General features: G+C 36.4%; 1 protein-coding gene across 6 annotated transcripts in view; it reads right to left on the reverse strand.

Annotated features, from left to right (window-relative positions):
- DENND4C (DENN domain containing 4C) overlaps window positions 1-20,564 on the reverse strand; it is a 73,609-nt gene that overhangs the window by 37,893 nt on the left and 15,152 nt on the right. For all 6 annotated transcript variants that reach the window (XM_048290967.1, XM_048290963.1, XM_048290962.1 and 3 more), the window contains exons 2-10: window positions 15,975-16,302; window positions 9,900-10,152; window positions 8,863-8,932; window positions 7,480-7,649; window positions 5,756-5,997; window positions 4,851-4,917; window positions 4,147-4,205; window positions 2,688-2,832; window positions 2,178-2,353 (exon numbers count right to left, since the gene is read on the reverse strand). In XM_048290967.1, the coding sequence (XP_048146924.1) occupies window positions 2,178-2,353; window positions 2,688-2,832; window positions 4,147-4,205; window positions 4,851-4,917; window positions 5,756-5,997; window positions 7,480-7,649; window positions 8,863-8,932; window positions 9,900-10,152; window positions 15,975-16,285 (1,493 nt within the window). In that variant the 5' untranslated portion in view covers window positions 16,286-16,302. The remainder of the gene's footprint in view (window positions 1-2,177; window positions 2,354-2,687; window positions 2,833-4,146; window positions 4,206-4,850; window positions 4,918-5,755; window positions 5,998-7,479; window positions 7,650-8,862; window positions 8,933-9,899; window positions 10,153-15,974; window positions 16,303-20,564) is intronic.

The raw sequence follows: 20,564 nt of genomic DNA on the forward strand, positions 1-20,564 counted from the left end.
GTATTTTCATAGTTCTGTATTATCTTCAACACAAAGTGCTGTATGGAGATTTGGGTTTACCTACACATTTCCAAAATTGAAAGATATACTCATTTCCAGGTTAGAAACGTTTTATAAGGCAGGTACCAATACCTCACATTTACCCAAGTCAAATATTACAGATGCCAAACTCCTCTGGAAGTCAAACAGGTTGTATAGATGAGATAAATGCAAAATGGGCAGCAAAATCAGAAGAGATCACTTCACTATTGAAAGAGAAAAGGGGTTATAAGACCGTAAAAAAAAGGGTGAGAAAGCCTTTCCAGCTGCCTGCCTCATAAGTGGTCAGCCACTAGGAGATTTTTAGTTCAACAACCAATCCAAGTAATGCTGGTACTTGGTCTTTATAACAGTCCTAAAAGCATCTCAACTTCTTTGTCTCCCTGCAAAATCTCCTGGTTTTATCTCTATTTTTCTGCAATGCAGTCCTCAACTTCCATTCTACTTATAAACAAAAATACTGAGGTATTTTTCCCTGCAAGTATCTTCAAATGAGTAAGTTATCTTTCATGACATTCTTCAATACCTTCTTTCACCTATAATTATTCTCTTGGTGGCATAATACTTCGGTATAAACTGATGCAAATGCTTTTTAAAGTGTTTTTTATGGAGACCTAGGGGAAGGAGAAAAAAAAACCCCATGATAAAAAAATAAACACAATTTGCTCCATTGTTTGCTGTTTCCTGTGATGCGACTAACAAAACAAAACATTTCAGTAATGTAAAGGAAACATTTGTGTCACTAGAAGAAGGATCCTTCTGAGACAGTAAAAATCAAGAAAGCATTTCACTGATCCACAAATCAAATTAATAACTCTAACTCAGGTGAGTAAAAAAGAAAGTCAAGAGTTTAAAAGTGACATGATGAGATAAATAAAACTAAATTTTCACAGAGAAAAGATGTGCACTTGATTTAGTGATGATCATGCTCATCTTGAACTAAGATACATCTTTCTATTTATGATCTAGCTAAAAATGGAAAAGTAATTAATAAAGTTACTAAACACCTGAAAAAACCGGGTTTTAATTTCCATTATTTGTACTCAAATTATAGAAACCCACAAGAGTTATTCTGAATTAGCCTCTCCTCAAGAAGGTGCAAAGAAACTGTTCAAGGAATACTTCAATTCAAGAAAAGTACTAAAAATACAATAGTTAAGTGAAAATATTTTAGAATTAATGTAGGGAAGACACCAAATTTTGCTTGATTGGGCTCACAATCACAAAACTTCAGAAAAATTTCTTTAGTAACACTAACATAAAGTAGCCCAAGTGCTTGCAGCCCAAGTGCTTGCAGCCCAAGTGCTTGCAGCATCAAGAGCTGTTATCAAAGATCCTGACGCATTCATGTTCATGTAGGTTGGAAAAAACCTTTAAGATCATCAAGTCAAACCACTTACTTAACACTGCCATGACCACCACAAACCCATGTCCACCACTAAACCGAGCACTGCACCGACATGTCTTTTTTACGTACCCCTAGGGTTGGTGACTCGGCCGCTTCCCTGAGCGGTCTGTTCCAAAGCCCGACCATGAGTGAAGAAAGTTTTCCTACTATCTAATCTAAAGCTCCCCTGGTGCCACTTGAGGCCATTTCTGTTCATCCTACTTCTTGTTACTTGGGAGAAGAGATCGACCTCCACCTGGCTACAACCCCCTTTCAAGCAGTTGCAGACAGTGATAAGGACCTCAGGGTCCTTTTCTACATATTACACATCCCCAGCTCCCTCAGCTGTTCCTCACAACACTTGTGCTTCACATTCTTCACCACCTTCTCTGGACATGCTCCAGCACCTCAATGTCTTTCTTGTTGTGAAGGGCCCAGAATTGAACACAGAATTTGAGATACAGCCTCCCCAGCACCCTAGTACAGGGGGACCAATCCTTTCCCTAGTTACTTACCATTGTCACAAATTTATAGATGCAAGATCTGCATCACATTTTTATGGGAAGTGCCAAGTGTTGGTCCTTGACTTACTAAGTTTTAATTTGCTTTGAAGCATTAGAAATGAGAAAAAAAACAGGGGACAGTAAGAAACAAACCACATTGCATCAAACAGTGTTTAACAATTTTATCTCCTGAGCACTTCAGCAACCTCTTCGTCTACAGAAAAATATAAAATCTCCATAGAACTTACATGTAGACCATGTTTGTGTCTAAGTCAATGCACACAATATCCTGTGGTGGATCGTACAGATCAAAGTATCGTGAATCAACTCCAACAATAAATGGAACAGGTGCACTGAGTACGGTGGCCAGAGACAAAGGACAGAGGGGGATATATGGACATTGCCACTGAAATGGAAATATCATCTGAAGGAAAAATTAAATGAAATAAATGCATTAACACATGATAACAGATATTGTAAAAGAAAAACCAAGAGATTACATACAGCACATCGAAATGAAATTGCTAAAAGCTTTGTAACACTATCAGAAAAAAGTCCCTAAGTCTGATTACTTTAATCAGTTATCTATGCAAAAATTATGATCTTTCTAAGAGTTACTAGCTAGGACAATTGAACTAAATGCTATTGCTGGGAAAAAAGACCATTCAGTACATCAATAACTTCAACTTAAAGCCTTGTTACAACTGTGGCGTTTAAATTGATTTCTCTCACTACTGTATAGAACACTTTGTACTTACAGCTACTACAGCTTCAGCAACGCCTGTCAACACAGCTGGTCTAAGGGAATGGAGGAGGATCTTGCCTTCTAGTAATACAAAAAGTAATAGAGTGGCACAGTTTTCTGGTCCAAGATTCATGAGCAGAGTGCTAAAGTTTGCTCCACTAAGGAGTAGATGGGAAAGGGGAAGAAAAGAAAAATATTACAGGGTTTAAAAAAAAATTACTGCTATCAAACTTCTGACAACTCTTTGGGATCACCTAGTTGAATGGTGCTAATACACACTAAATACCTACCTATCTAACTAACAGCCATCATGTCATTTTAAGGCTTATACTATGCCAAAGAAACCTAAATTTTCATTCTATTGCTGAAGAAACATACACTAAACCACGCTACTGCTGAATTTGTGTTGCTTGCTCTCATAGATGCACAGGCATCTTGTCTTCATAACAGTAAAGCAAATCTAATTGGTTAACCAATTCAAACAAAAACAACACCAGCAGTTCCATACGATGAGTTACTTCATGCAAGAATCATGAACTAGAGTATCCATTTGATCTTAGAATCACAGCATCAAATTCCGGTATGAAATTAATCCATCATTCTGATAGCAACATGCCTTTAGTTCCTACAGTTTAGCTTGCATTTAATTTGTTTGGACAGTACACATTTAGGAATTGTAATGATATCTATGAGTACAGGGGTGTCAAATTGGTCCTTAAAAAAGTTTTTACATGTTGCTTTGCAATTTGGTGGAGGGCTGCAATTTTTCACCTAAGTGCTTGTGTAAAAACTGTGATTAAAGATGGGATTCTTCTGCATAAAAAATATTATATGATAATGCTTTGGGGCAGAGAGAATAAAAAGGCGGAAGATCTTGGTTTTCAACTTAAAACCAAAGAACAGCAAAAGTGCTGAAACAAAACCCCATGTCACAATCATAGGGAGGTCTAACCCAGAAGGTGCAGGCAGCATCCATAGAGACTGCAACAACTTTCAAGCACAAATAACAATTTGTAGGTATACCTTTGAATTTCCAAAATGTTTGCACACTTGTGGATTCACAGATTTCACCTAACTGCTTGATTTAACTGTCTCTCTTGGATCCAAAAAGGGAAAAAAAGCAAGATAGCAGTCTCTATTCTATTAAATTTTGCTTACTGCACTGGTTCTGAAAATACAAGATCTTTAAATATGTGTATTTTTTTTCTCCTCACAAATGCCTTATTATTCCTTTGGAGTTCCTGCAATAATCTGGCAAGTCATCTTTATTTCAGGATAATTAATGATATTATACTTCCACAAGGGACACATCTATGTCAAGAAAGGACTGTGTAACATTAAAAGTGCATATTGAGCTTCCTGTTTATAATACCTAATGAGACTGCACTAACATTTGACTTTCTTCTAAGACTGACTCCTACTTGCCTCTGATTTTTTCAAGTAGCATATATTTAAAGCATTAATAATGATACCTTAATGGCAATGGTGTAGAAACTGGCTGTGACAATATTAATGCATCATGGGCAGAAAGCTGAAACACATAAAGTAGTATGTGATTGATATGAACAACCTCAAAGTTAATACAGTATAATATTCCAATATAAATATATATCCATTGTCTTATAAACTGCCTGGCTTACAGACACAGTGTCTTTGGGACTCGGGTTCACTAAGTGAACAGAACATGTATTAATCACTGAAACAATTCTGAGCATTACAGGAAACCATCTGTGACTCAGTGTTGAGTATGTAACTACTGCTGGGTGATTAAACAGAGAAGCACAAGAGACAATGCCCCAGGGGACTAACATCTGACCCACAGCAGTGGGTGGACAAGTGAGGGAAAGACAGAAAACAACCCTGCCACAGAGGTAATGCAAATGGTGCCTATAAAATAAAACCATAATACGTGGCAGATATTTCAAAAGCGCAAGTAGGACACTTCTGCCATCCACACCACCTGAAGTCTGAAATAGTTTGTTTCCTTTGCTAAATTGTCCCAGGTTTATACCAATGAGAGAGAAGGCCAGCCCATCCATCTCCTCCCCTCTCCCTTCCAGCAGGCGAGTATTCAAACCCAAGTAAAAAACATAAAGGAAGAAACCAAAGGCAAGAGAGGATTTGCCATTGCTGTGGCTTAAAACGGATTTTAAACTAGTGAAAACATTTTGCTTACCTGCACAAGAATCCTTGGCCTTTGTGGTGAAGGGAAAGGTATATTGTGCATAAAATGGGATATATGCCTGCAAAGAAGACAAGATATTAGAAAAACAGCACCAGGGAGTAAAGAAGGGCTGAAAACAATGTTAACCACATTTCAGAATTAATATGCTAGCATGTTTTAGAAAGACTGTTAAGATTTCTTTATTGTTTTGGTAAGTGTAAGAGCCTTCTTATGCAAACCGAAACAAAGAAGCTTAATTCGCTCACATTTCATGCCTGAAAATTAATACTGGCAGCTTCAGATATATAAGCAGAAGATATGAACAAAATGGCATTTATGCAAGCCACTTAAAACCCCAGGCAGCCTAGTTCTACAGAGTTTTAAAGGAGATTCTGCTAAAGTATATACTTCACTGCCAGATGTCTTAACAGTTTTGAAGGTAACATCATTTTCCAGCAAACTTTCAGGATCATGACAAGCATCCTTTGCAGAGTTTACAAACACAGCCACAGACAATCTGAATTAGCTGCAGTGCTTGGAAACAGGCATAGATATTCGCTGCTAATGTACAGCATTCTTGAGCTTATATTTATTAAGCTAAAACAAAGGACAGCAAATGTAGCATGTATCACAGCTCAGTCTGTTCTGTGTTTGATTTCGCTAAGAGAAAGGTAAACAGGCTTGACATATTCTAAAAAAAACCCAGAGTAAAATCCAGTTAGCTTTGCTGGCACTGCAAGAGCCAGTACTATTAAACAGAAGCAGCAACAATTTCTATCAGTACAACATAAGCTAAACAGTGCAAACAAGATGACGGATCAATTATAGCAACTAGGCAACTGAGACATGCACAAATCACATGACTTCTTGAGCTTATAACTACATTCCCACATCAACTTGAAAAATGTTTCACATACTTTTCAATGGGAAGAGGATGAGGTCCAGAGACGGAGAGTTTGTAGATGAACATAAGAAATTTTCTAAATGCTTCAAAGAAAGGCCAGTGTGAGAGAAGACAGATGCATTTGTTTGAATTGATGGACTTGGAAGTAATCACTTTTCTCTCTACAGTTGTCAGAAGACCCAGCTGCGATTGCTGTTTTTCTGTTAGCAGCTCCCTGGGATAAGGCTCATAGAACTGGATAGCAGCACCGTAAACCTAAAAGATGAAGAAAAACAGCTACGCAAGTCCAGTATTTAACAGGAAATTGGGCTAGAACTTTTGGTGCATCTTTAAGTCCTCGGTGTTTGCACAAACTACAGTGCTTTTGCTGGTACCTTATGAAATGACATTATTTATGCCATATACACAAAGCAACCTTATAAACAAAGTGGTTTGAACTCTCTTCCTCATTTTCATTGCACCTTCCTCAACAAAGTATTCATACTCAGCAAATTGAAAGGGAAGGAACCAAACCTTCATTCTGTGACAAAACCTTATTAATCATCTGGGTCAAAAACACCCCAAAATCTCAAACTCAAACTCTCATGAAATGTTTCTCTTTAGTAAATTCCCCTATCACTACCAAACCAAACAATAAAATTATTTTAGCTTTGACTTCCTTCATTTTATCAAGCTAAACAGATACCAACCTTTTCTAATACTCCTTCCCTATTTGTCAGAGTTTCATAACTGAGTTATTCTGGTAAGCTTAGCAAAAGAAGAATAAGGAAAGAAAAACAGTAGCAGCTACTGCATCCCTGCTTGCAATAGAAGTATTAATATTTTGGACAAATGTTTTCTTCTGTTTGGAAGTGGAGAAGGGGAGTGAGACACTACTAGGGGAGTGAGACAGAGTGGAAGTTGAGCTGTTACCACCAACAGAGCCAAACTGCTGTTTATTAGAGAGTCAATCACACATTAAATCACTCCCTCATACAGTTCACACACACACACAGACAGCTGGCAAGATGAAACAACAGCTGGGAGACCAACCCTAAGCAAAGGCTCCCTTGCTTCATCAGGAGTACCTCTACTACCTTCCCACATGTAAGCCAAGGCACATTTTTGGTTCCTTTGTGTGCTGGTGGCCTTCCACAGATTCAGCAGACAGATCCAAATGTTAGAATTCAGATGTTTGAATTCATGCAAATTCATGCATCCCTTCATGCAAATTCAACAAGATCACTAAGTCTTGGATGCTCATTAAAGCCTTTCACATTCTCCCTCTCAGCACATACTTTTCCTCTCCCTGCCTTCCTGTTTTCTGGTAGCTAGTTATCAACTCACGTGCAGAGATATGTACAGAGCCCTATTACATAAAGTCACATAGAAGTGTCTTTTAAGGTAACCATGTGAAAACTGTAACAATTTGCTAACACATTGCTGACACACGTGTTAAGTTCTCCTTAATATGTAGCCTACACTTCCATTCCCATTACATGAAAGAACAGGGAAAGCCATGTGCTGTGAGCTTTGGTTTTGCTAAGGGTATGGTTCAGCCTACATAGGAGTAAACAGCATATACTCTTCCAGCTGCTTCCCGTTTTGGTTCACTTTCATCTCACATGAAGGCTTAAGAAATATAATTTTATAAGGAAGTATTAGATAATGTATTTCTTAAACACAGAAGAAACAATCCCCATCTATCTCCATAACAGCCACCTGAAATAAAAGCAAAAACACAGTGTGGAGCCATACCTTTTCTGCAGAAGAGCATGTCAGTACAAATGTTGAGAACACTGGTAGTGGATATTTGGTTTGAGGGTCCCAGCACTCAATAGTAGCTCCCATAGGAAGGCAGAAGAGAGGTACAGAGTCTGACAGTGGAAATGATTCATAATTCTCTTGAGGATATCTGAAAATTAAGCCTCAAGAACAGGAAAAAGAAAAGTAAGCACATTTGCTCTGTAGGCCCTAAATAATGCAAGCAATATATTTTCCACAAAATATAGGTACGCCTGACAGTTACCTGAACTTTATAACTGAAGATTATAACTGAAAAGAGAAAGTCTTTCATTTGACAGTAAGACTAAGCCATCCAAGTAACAATCACTTGAAAATAGTATATGAATACTGAAGTTATTTGTTGAGCTATTACACTTTTAATAACTGCTCAAAACCAGTACATAGTGAAGATTTTCACATCAAACCACTTGGGAATTACTTGTGCTATTTAAATGTGCCACTGGATTAGATTTTATTAGAAATTCCTATGAAGAAAGTGATAATTTACTGTAAAAACAGAAATAATACCTTCATTGAAAATAGGATGAACTAGCTGACTGTCCTCATTCTCTGCTACTCTGTATGTTGAATTTAAAAGAATTGTTTATCCAGCTTTCAGAAATATATCAAACTCTTGCTGTTAGAAAAAAGGCACACAAGCATGGGTTTACTATTGCTGCTCATCTTGCTTGTTCTGTGCTACACCAACTTCATTATCTATTCTTTCAACTTCTGTTTGGTAACTTACTCCTTTCAAAGGAATTTGGTACACTTAGTTCTCAGCAGAAACGTTCTGAAAGTTTTTTTGGGCTTCTTCAGAAACAAAAAATAATCTGTAGCAATGCATTAAAAACCTTTTAAAAGCCAGACTTGTCATTTATTGTTCAGAATATTTTTCACTCTCCTCAAATAAGGAACAAGAAAATAGTTGTGGAACTGAAGGGAAGAAATACATTTAACTTTCATATTAAACAGAAGATGTTTAGACATAGAAAGAAATACAAGTAAGGCTGAACAGGATTTTAATTACTCCTTCTCCGTTATCACCAACACAAAAATATGAAGTCTTTTCCTACATCTGAAATGTTTGCTATGACAAAAGTTTGCTAAAGCTCCTAAGGCAGCAAGCCTGTCATAAGAACTAGAATAATAAAGAAAAATGCTATTCCCTTTTTTTTTCCCCTGGGAAAAAATGAGGAGAGCAAAGAAGGCATTATAGAAGCTGATTTCAACGGACATCCTCCAGGAACAGTATTCCCACAGACAGCACTAAAATTTTTTAAATTATTCTTTTATTTCAACAAGGCATTTGAATCCTTTTGTTAACATGTTAAGACAGCTTCTAAAACTACTTACCAGCTTTATATGCTAAAGAGTTAGAAGCTGGCACAGATTTCTTGTAACAAAGGTATACACTGGAACCCCACTGAAAGACACAAGTTTCATCTCAGAACCAGCAAAGATGACAATAATCAACAGAAATCAAGCATTTGAATATACTCCCTTTACAAAGAAATCAGATATTTTAACAAAAAGCATTACAGAATAAAATGACCAGTTGGCTGCTGAGTGCATGTAAATGACAAAAATGAGAATTCATCCTTCCCTCACTTTTCAGAGATTAGAGGATTTACATAAAATAACCACACCACCACACTACTCTCTGACCTGTTTCAACAAAAGAACAGGCAAAAGTAAAGCAGTTTAATTTCCACCTTCATGTTTCCTTGGTTATTTAAGAGTAGACTCTTTTGGGGACTTCATTAGGGGAAGTCAAGTTCTAATCATCATAACTCATAGCTTGAAGCTTTTATTGTAGTTCTGTAAACTGGTTATTGACACAGAGTTTTTGTAGTTTGTCTAAATAAACTCTACCACTCAAAAAACCTCACTTATTCCACTCCAAGCAAACTAAAAGCAAAACAGACTAAATAAAAGAGAACCATTTAAAGCAAACTGAGAAACTGTAAGCAGCAATTATCATACTTACAATGTCTAAGTAACACAGGCATTAGAAATAACTAAGAAAAAAGCATTTCTGATTATACCAAATGCCAGCATCTCCAAAAAGAAGGGAAGGGATAATTAAAAGAAGAATAAATTAACATTTCATTGCACTACTCCTAAATAGCACCCAGACGAATAGATGAATATGCAAACTGAAGTAGTGAGTAATCAGTATGAAACAGTAATTTCTAACCTGAGAGGAAATCAAAGCAACAAAACCTACAAAACCGACATCTCACACATTGTATAAAGAATGAAGGAATTATGGGGTAGTGATAGAACACAATTATAGTAGTGCTAAGAAGAGTTCAAGGACCTCCTCCTTTAAATATGCCTGTTGGGTTAAAAAAGAAAAAAAAAGTTTTTACAAGCTTGTAAATACTCACCATACCACAATTTAAATTCTTATCCACTTTACAGAATGTGTGAGGAGGGGTTTCCCCCTTGCTGGTAACAATGACACAGATATCTGTCACTGCCAGTGAGTTCTGAGGTTGCACTGGAGGGGCCCTTCGGTAGGTGATGAAGATGCGTTGTGAAGAAGCCGAGCTGTTGTTAACATTAGCGCAACGACCGTACGGAGTAGCTTGAATCACCTCACAGCCCGAAATTATGCGTTCCTTCCCCTCATACAGAACTCTGCACACAGGAAGGAAACAGTATTATGTGCATTCAAATAGAAATGAAGTTACTTGAACGCATTCGGAGACAGCAACCTATGTCATCATTGCAACATTTTACCAGGCACCTTTTATATTGTCTTTCATCATGCAGCACTTGAGGTTGAAGAAACTGCTCAGAAATATTTAAAATTACACTGAACTCTCTGTGGGAACAAATCAGAGCTACAGAAAAATAAAATCATGCTACATTGAAAAGGATTTTAGTTATAGAACTAGTTGGAATGCTGCACTATAAATGAAAAATAAATACAAATTACAGTTTAAATTGCTCTGGACACTGGACAATTTAATCACTAAAATGCCTGCTAAGTCATTTCAATCTTGTCTTTTTCTGGTTTTTATGTTAAGTGTTCTTCGGGTTTGGGTTTTGTTGTTGTTGTTTGTTTATACTTTTTTAAAGAAATTTTTGGGAAAGCACAACAGAGGACAGAAGTCTGCTTCCTAGATGAATTTTTACAGGAAAAAAAAAAAATCTAAGCCCAGTAATATTTGACATTCACAGTTTGAATAACAGTGCTTAAGATAAGGAGAGAGGAAGACAAACTAATACTTTGCTCGAAAAAAGAAAAGGAAGAAATAGTAAGTACAGTTGGCTGTACTTCTAGAAAGCAGAATATATCTTACATGGCTGTACAGCAACATTCATGTGGTGTATGGATTTTTTTCTTTTTGCAAGATCACTAACTTAGTTCATCATATTCTTAGCAAAAAATGAAAGATTCTTTACAGCTTCACAGTAGCTAAATAAGCAATAACTTTTCTTTCCCTAATGTAAAGCTACTAGAAAGTCACTGTGAGACAAAATGCGGAAGCCAAAACATACACCTGAACACTTTTAATGCACAGATGCTATTACAGGGCAAGCTTTATCTCCCATTCCACACCCAAATAAGCAATGGCTCCATTTGCTTGGTTCTCTGCAGTATGTACAGAGTACTTGTCACCTTCAAATCAGTTTTTATCATAACAAGACTTAGGATAAAGGTAACACATTAAACCGTTGTACTTTGTGATCTGCAGCTTCCCACTTGTATTCCATCACAACTTTAAAATAAAAAATAACAAGACAATACATATTTACTGCCCCAAAATACCTTTGGTTAAATGTTTGACAGACTATTACTAAGTATGTTTTTGAAAACTTGAAAAAGTCATGTGTCTAAGCTAAAAAAGAGTCTTCTTTCACATCCAAAAATTCTCAGAACTTTAAAAAAATATAAACTTGGAATACAAAAAATTAAAACTTTCAAAGCTACTCAAATACTCTTCCCATCATTAAATTGGAAAGCACAAATATTACTGTTTATTCTGATTCAACAGAACAAACATATATCTTGTCAGAGTATTGATGACGAATTACAGTCCTAGAATATTTGAAAAAAGCAAAGAAATCGCATGAATTGGGACTATATTAACGTAGCTACCAGGCTGCCAATTTATTCAACTAATTCATGAAGGACAGTAATATTCAACAGTTGTTTCAGTTGTAAAGACTCTGATCATCAGACTTGGTACATTTAAAACAATGTGTAGTCTCAGGTTCAAAACCAGCCTAATACCAGCATTTCCAAGTTGCAACATTAGTGTTAATACACTACCTACTGGTTCAAGATATGAAAGTACATGTAATTGAACTACTTCTAAACTATGTAATGTTCTGGAAGAACATGTATTTTGTCCTTTTATTGGGTTACCTCCTCCATAAAGTTAAGAGACCTCAAACAAAACAGAACCCCAACAACTATAATGGTGGCAGCTCTCAGGTGACGTCCATTGTGCATAAGGAGTTTACATGAACTCTTCACATCACTGTCTTACATTTATCAGAAGAAAATAACTAACAGAGCAATCTCCAATAAAAGTTCCAGTTCAGTTTTATTTCAGTTTCATGTATTTTAAATAAAATCAAAAAATATAAAATTATTCCAGAAACATTTGTCAGCTGCCAGCTTATGAGAAGGAACATGGCATTAATCAGACTGTTCCAGCAGTTCAGTTTAATAAGTTTACAAGTATTCTAAGAAATGTACTTTAAATGCTCAAGATTTTATCAGTGGGGTGACCTCTCACCAAAACAAAAAAGAAAATGAAAGCAACATGCACCCCTACACGTACACTAGAGAAGTATTATTAAACCCACACCATTTCCTAACCTCATGCATAGTTCTGAACTTACAGTATGATGCTGTATCTGCAAGCAAACAGAAGAATGCCACCACCCATGAATCACTCCATTTAAACAATGGCTTTAATGATTCAGAGAAAACATTCAGAAGTGATGCATGAAATACTGAACATGACACCCTGTATATACAATGTCCTCCCTGACAGGGTAAGTTTACTTCTACTTGTTTCAACTTCCAAGTGTCTGCCTTTGATTAATTAGTACTGATCATGGTTAGACTTGTTTCCTGCTTCTTTACGTTTACAGTTTGGTCTTGATCTTAGGATCACATTATTTGCTACATTATTTTATCAACATCAATACAGTTTCATTTCAAGCAAAATCTAAACCAGTTTCCTCTAGATGTTAGGTCCTTTCTTTGCAAGAAAGACTAAAAGAATCTTATCATCTCATTGTAAGACTGTTTGACATTGTACGCGGAAGTTCTCTCACGCCCAGTTTTACTGATTTAAAGTATACTTCAATGCATCAGGGAATAGAGTTTAGAAAGAAGAAATACAACCTCGTGGCTGTTGAACTAAAAACCTTAAAACGTAGAAAACTTTGCTTCTGGAAAACCATGTCAAAACAGTCAGACTTCTGTGAATTGCATTTGTCTAGGGGTGTCCAGTTTGACTCCTCCTTCTCTAGCTCCAAACAAAATTCTGTCTCTCACAGTTCTTATGCAAAATAAGCCTTTATAACTCCTCTTCCTCTCTCATTTTGCAAGTATTGAATAATAAAGGAACTTATATAAATATTGTAAGCACTAGGAAGGTCAGAAAAGTGGTGGATCAAGCAAAGGGAAAAGACTGATTTATCTTTTATTTCTACTGTCACCTCTAGTATTATTTGTCTGAACAAACAAGTTATTAGTTTCATCATTATTATCCTAAGATGTTCCAAACACCCAGCTGCAGTCGTCACAGTGGTGGGATTAAGGAACAGTGGAAGATACCGACTGCTAAGAACATCTTCCAGTTTCTATTATCCTTCTTGAAATTTGAGTTCATTTTTTTTTTAAATACATCTCTAGTAAAGAAGATCATTTGTTCAATCGATATGCCTGCAGACATTTTCAGTAATCAGGCATATAGGATCACATGGGTCCTTAGCACAGAATCCCTAAGCAAACTAAAGTTTCCCATACCACTTTAAAAAAAAAAAAAAAAAAGTTAAAAAAAAATCAGAATTTCTTTACTCACACAATGCAAATTACCTAACTTTTGCATTACTTGGTATTACAAGAACCTCTGCCTCAGACAAAAATTCTGATATTCTTCCTTTTCTATACTAAATGTTGTGAATTGCAAAACCACTTGTACTTTAAAAACCATTTTTCTGTCAGGTTTTCTTCCATGTAAGAAAGATGTGCTGGAGTTCTAACAGGTTCCTAACTCACGTGTAAAACAAAGAGAGGTGAGATTTTGTTTGAAAGTCTCACTGCACCTAAACCGACAGATTTCAAATCTCAGTTCTCATCTACTTCTGGAACATCAGCAAAAAAACTGGTGAGGAAAGTAACAGAATGACAGTAATTGAATTATTTCATAGACATACAAGCTTAAGATACTAAATTTTACAGCTACATGTAGGAAAATGACCCTAGAGACCTTTTATCCTAAGAACAAACCTTTGTTTTCCCAACTAATTTCCAACTGATATTTTTTCCAACTAATTAATCTGTTTAATTCTAGGAAATGTAATATCCAGAGGCATGGCACATGGCCTAACTATATGCAAGTAGGTAACTGCAGCAGAAATTCACTCTGGCAACTTACAGACACTTAGACTCAACAAGCAGTGGACAAATAGAAAGCAACGAGGATGGAGGGAGCGGAAATACTGAACACAAGGACAGTGGCAGACAAACAGTAGAGCACGTCCCTATCTCCATCTTTTCCAAACAACGTTTGTTTAACTACTTTCCCTAAAAATAACACTGAAAGAAATACACAGACACAAGCATTAATCAAGAGTCACTTGAATGCTCCAACTATGACATAACTCAATTTTATACACATACTAACAACTCTGACATAAGAGTATGCATTTCATCCTTTCAAGGGATGTACGCTTCCTCTACATATTAAGTTCACTCAGCATGTCAGACAGGCTGAAAGGTAAAATATTCTTTCACATTGGTTCTTGAATAAAATAGTAGAAAACAGCATAAATTAGCCTTCAGACTGTACATGCATCTCTTGCCTGAACTCTACTTTTATTTGAACACACAGGAATTCTGGGATTCACAGAAAAAAACAAAGAAGAAAAAGATTGCTCTAACCATCTCTTGCACATAGTTGCAAAGCAGGGGGAACAGCAGGGGGAGAATACGCATCATTGCTCAGAGAGAAAAGACTGCCATGACGTGTTAGGTCATGACGTGTTAGGTGTGACACCCTAACTAGATCTGTCTACAACAAATACAGAATAAATACTATTTGCCAAATACCACCATCTTAGCCAACTACTTGCCTATTTCATTTACAAAGTTTTCCCAAGAATTCAAGCTCCTAAGGTTGTAGGAGACACGAAATAAACATATGCTAGCCAAGTTGCCTCCTTAAAGGCACATGCTGAAGACTGATTGTTCAGGAATTCCTTTGAGGAAACACTCCCTATAGAAATTCTTCCTTCTGCTAGAACTTACTGAAGTTCAACAAATCATTCAAAATATAACTTCACACTGTAGCGTCTCTTCTTGCAGTGCCAGTCAATCACATGAGAAAAGATTATGTTAAAAATCACAGCTTCACTAAGACTAAGAAGACTATTAGAATGTAGTTTTGATGATCAAGATGAACAGAAATTAGAATGTACCAGCTTAATTATACAGCTTGAACTATAACCCTTAAGAGTGAACTGTCTTACCAGGGAACTGCTTTCATTACTAAGATTTCCCTATCAGTCTCCCCCTGACTGAACCCTGACTGTCAGCAGGCACTCAAATAGTAGGTCAAAACCAGAGTATGTAGGCTTTATGTCCAAGCATTTAAACTTATAAATGAAAATAACTAAAATTATTATAGTGTATATATAGATGCATGATACTTACTCTTTGCTATTTATTTACTAAGTAGGGAGAAAAATACACACTCTATTTTGCCATAATTGTAACAGCACCCCACAACCATGCTCTTTTATCTTTCTCATTATATCCACAGTAGTTCTACAACACCCTTATACATTTTAAAGTTGTGTCTTTTACCATAAGCATTAAAGTGAATTCCACAAAGTGGTAATTTTTGACTTCTGAAGTAATAAATTTTCAGATTAAGCATGTTAATGTTTCTGGATTTGGACTACATAAATTAATTCTGTGTTATTCTATCATCTTTCATAAAACTGCAGCAGAGAACTTAATTTCTCATATTTTATCAGCTTCATCGCTCTCTCCCATCTTTTAAACTAAAACATTATCATTAATTTTAAAAAGACAAGTTCACTAGAAGACTGACACTTCATTTGACCTACTCGATATGAAAACACACAATAAGCAATACAGACAGTACTTTTTAAGAATTTTTCTCACATCTGTTTTCACCATCCTCTATGAAAAGTAAGATTTTATCATTATTGAAAGAGGAACTCAACAACAATAGAAATCTCACCCGATGTCAGTAAGAGGTGGTTTGTCCCGGCCTCTCCTGTAGCAAAGAAAAAGTTCAGGACTCTTTAGACTTCCATAGTTTAAGTTGGCTTGGAGGGCTGTAGGGGTGGCTTCAACACAGGTGTATCCCTCTGGGACAGTTTCACCAGCTGATTTAATTATCACAGCAATGTCAGTAATTGGAGCCTTGGGACCAGTTGACTTTGTTTCATGTCGGCTTATTTCTTGGTCCAGGAGGGTTGCTGTGTCTGTATCAGTGAGCCCTGCCACCACGAAATAGTCAGCCACTCGCGGACCTTTGTCTTCTATCATGGTTATGTCAGTACTTCCTAGGGAAAGGAAAGAGAGAGAAATCGAACACTCTGCTTTCAAACTCAAACCTCTCTCAACAACTATCAGGATTTAGAACTTAGGAAAAAATTTTTGCAAATAGTAAAATTCTTATATACAGAGTTCAGTAAAATTCTAGGGATACTGCAAAACAAACTTTGACTTTTGCTGCTCAAAAAAGATACTGAAAGATACTGAGGGTAATCGGATTTCAGTTCTAGCATCACAGAAGTCATGTTTTAACACAAGGAAGTTTTAAGTGAGATAAAGGATCTCACTCAAAGCTCTTAACACAACAGCTACATAGAAAATTGCTTTGTGTTATCTATTAAACTGTCCAAGCCCTTCACAGGCTATAACTTAATGTAGGTATCCCAATCTAAAAGCATCCCTATTTTTATGCCATTACTTGTGAGCAATTTGACCACAGAATCATGTTGTCTTTTTTTTTTTTTTTTTTTTTGACAGAGAGAGAACAATTGCAAGTACAGGTTCACCACTTTATCCTCTGCACATTGCATCCATTTTGTTTTATAACTTAGACCTAACAGTGCAGTCTTGAGACATTCAGCTGGCGACTGTAACATCTGGAAATCATTTACAAAAATCACACATCCAAACCCACATTTCATCAGCTGATCAGGCAGTATTCATCACTGCTCAGCTGCACATTCCAGATCTGGAAAGAGTTGTTCTCCCAACACCACTGATGTTCACTAAGCATATGATGTTAAAGCAGTAAAACATAAGTTTCTATTAAGAACAAACCTAGCTGACAGCCTATGCTCAAGTACCTCAAGTACTATTTCAAGCACATAAATCTCATTAATTTTTTTTATATTTACAAGATGAGTAAGACATATTTAAACAGTAGCAGTCAAGCAATGAACTTTCAGGTAGCTAGGGACCACGTTCTTCTAGATCCCTTTGTTTCTATCACCAGATTTCTGGGAATCCCATATAAAAAGTTAGTGAGTAATGGAAGTCTGGTTCCCATCTCTGAAAACAAGACTGCCATGGCTTCCAAGGTCCCACCCACCAAGGAGTGGTGGTTCATAGGTATTACCACCAAAACAGAGAAGTTTCTTGTATTCAGAATGCCCAAGTCTGGGAACTGCAGAAACACTGGCCTCTGCTAACAGAAAGGTGGTTTGGTGAAGGCAGTATAACACTGTTCCCTGCAACTTGATTTACGCTCCTGTTCTTATCCTGCTCTTTCTTACTGACATTATATTGAAAAAGTATTTTCCATATTCACAGCACACAAGATTTCTAAGACTATTGATAATTAGTGTACTAAGTACCATCTGAGGCAAAAATCACTTATCCATCCTGCATATTTACTACCAAACTTTAGCATAAGATTATGCAACTCGGGTGCCAAACACTATATTGCAAGCTACTGTAGCATGACAACAAATTTGGGAATGGAGGGGAAATAACTTCATGCAAATTTGTTGTACCTCTATATTCCAACTACAGTTTTTATTTTCTTACACTGAAATATCACCTTTTCAAATCCCTTCAAACCTGAAAGGAGATGTACCTGCACCCTTTAAAATATCTTCCCATAATGCTTTTCACACTGTCACTACAACGTTCTCTCAAAAACTTTTGTAGGGCAATCCATACGTAGGCACAGAAGAGTTTGGCTCTCCTGCAGAGGAGAAAGCTATGGGACAGTTATTTATGTGACTAGATTTATGCCTAAAACATATGGATGCCATACCAACAGGAACAATAAAAGGTTTATTCAAATGTCAGGGTGTCATTTCCTCATTCTTCAGGTGCCTAGGTCTCCTGAAGAACAAGGAAATTACTCCAGAGCCATAGCTACCTGTGAAGCTCCTATCACCTTTAGGTACAAAACTTGCATCAGTTTATCTTTACTGTCACAAAAAGCATGAAATCAGCAATAAAGTGCCTTACAGCTAAGCAAATCAGCAAGAAATGCAGGGTGAGTGCCTGCATCTCTATAAACGGGTGCTTCAGTTAAGAGGTCCCTTCTCACACTGCCACTGCTCATTTCCACCTTTGCTTCTGTCCGGAACTACAGTTTGTGCAACCACATAATGAATTAGAACAAGAAATGGCTCTGGATGAATGCTAACCTGGCAGAGACTGCTTAGTGTTCAACCAGAGCAGTTCTCCAGCCATTGCCTGTGTCAGCACAAAAGCAGTAGCAGTATGACCCTTTCAGCAGCAGCACTGACTTATACCGGATTAATCATAAAACTGCAAAGTCTAAAATGTTTCATTTTGCCTCTCAGATGCTTGGAATTGTTCAGAGAATTATTAAAATAAAGAAGGAAATAAGAAATAAACAAACCACTCTCTGCTCCTCTTAAAAGAAAGTCCTGAACTAGAGTATCTTGCAATCTGTAAAATACTGTTTGAAGTGAAATCGAATAACTGGAAAAAGCTGATAAAAACAGGAAAATGGTTGGCATCCTATAGTATTGGGTTTTTTTAACCCAAAACGTTTGTTAAATGTTCCAGACTTCTAGTAACTGGGTCACGTTCACACAGCTCAGTATTGTGTTTTCTCAATGCAACATTAAAATCATGGCCTACATTTACTTTTAGCACACAGAACAGGAAAAAAGAAAACCAGTAACAATAACAGCATACGTCAAAAATCCCACAAGAGTTTATATTTTAATCACAGCTCGAGTTCCTGGAATTGCACTAATGTTATCCTCAAATATGCTTTAAAGGGAGAACTTAGTTTTCCTGGGAGAACAGAGGGAGGAAAATTTAAAAGCACCTGAAAAAGTAAATACTAAGATTTGGAGGATTAGAACGCAAATGAAGAAAATCCATTCCTAAATTTTCATCAGTGGGGATCAATAAAACTGTAGCAATTAGTTGCTAAGGAGCATACACTTGTATCTATCATACTACATTTTTCTCTTAGCCATGGCTATGTTTTACTTCATAGAAACTCTGTGTAATATGTGGCAGGCAAAAGTCAGAGTCACCAGACAACTCAGCTGAGAAACTTGGCACAAAAGTATTGTATGTCAGCACAACATTTAGTGAGTTTTTCAAAATGTTCTGAGTCTCTCAAAACAGTTCCTTTTCCACAAGGATAAGTAAGGTTTCAAATAAGCACTGCAAGTCAGCTCTTCAGGAATTTGTTCTCCAGTTTCAGAAAGATTTAAAGCAACAGGATCACTCAAAAGAGACCTAAAAGTAAAAGTTCTTAATTAAGCCATAGTGATCTTCACTAATGCAACAGTTTTAGAAACATAAATAGACAAAGAATTAGCAGATAGCCACCACTACAAATAGAAACAGCAGAATTCATCAGGTCCAAGAATACTCTGCCTTCTGAACTGCAGGAAAAAAAAAAAAAAACCCCATAAGATTTGTGGGGAACAAGATGAATCCACTGTTATTTTCCATTATTTTTGTGATGACTCACACAAGAACAAGTATGAACATTGCTCCTCTTCATAGACAAGGGAACAAACATTCTTCTACGAGACCATCTATCCTAAGTTTTATCATGGCAACTTTTCCCGAGAATAACTTCAAAAGCTACTGTCCTCTGTCTGTTTTCTATGAGCACAGTTCTGCACAGCACAAGACTAACAGAAAAACACAACATTTAGAAAATATTGGGATTTCTATTATAACACACAATAGTGTGTTTTCTTGCAGGAAAAAACATAAATACAAAAAAAAAAAAAAAATTCTAAAACTAAACACTGCTATCTTAATGTTGGATGATGACAATGCAGGATATATTGAAAAAAAAGTCAACATAAAAGTTCCATGAAAGATCTTGTTTTGAAGTCTACAAGGTACTTAATTTTGAGCCAAATAAACTGAAAACAAAAATTGGGAATTCCATTTTAAGAACACGAGCAATACTGTTTCAGGAATTACAAACCCCAGTGTCCATATGGACTCACAAGGGTTATGAAAAAACTATTTAAGTGAAGTTAGTTTTCCAATTCATTCATAGTCCTCAAAAGGAAAGTTTGCTGTGAGCAGTTTAGGACCAAAAGTATTTTTTTAAATGAAGGAATAAAAGATGCACTTTTAAACCCCCCATGTTTTTCTAAAAGGAATTCCCACAGGCAGTAATTAGTTTTGTAGGTGAAAAACAAAACCAGCCAGCACAGACCACACTTTAAGGCACTTAGTACAACTAGCCTAAGACAAGATTTGTTTAGCAAAAATATGCAGGAGTGAAGAAAATAACATCTTTTCAAAGCTAAATGCCAGAAATATGACAAAATGTTCTCTCCCA

This window comes from Corvus hawaiiensis, chromosome Z (genome assembly GCF_020740725.1).
Source record: "Corvus hawaiiensis isolate bCorHaw1 chromosome Z, bCorHaw1.pri.cur, whole genome shotgun sequence".
NCBI lineage: Eukaryota > Metazoa > Chordata > Aves > Passeriformes > Corvidae > Corvus > Corvus hawaiiensis.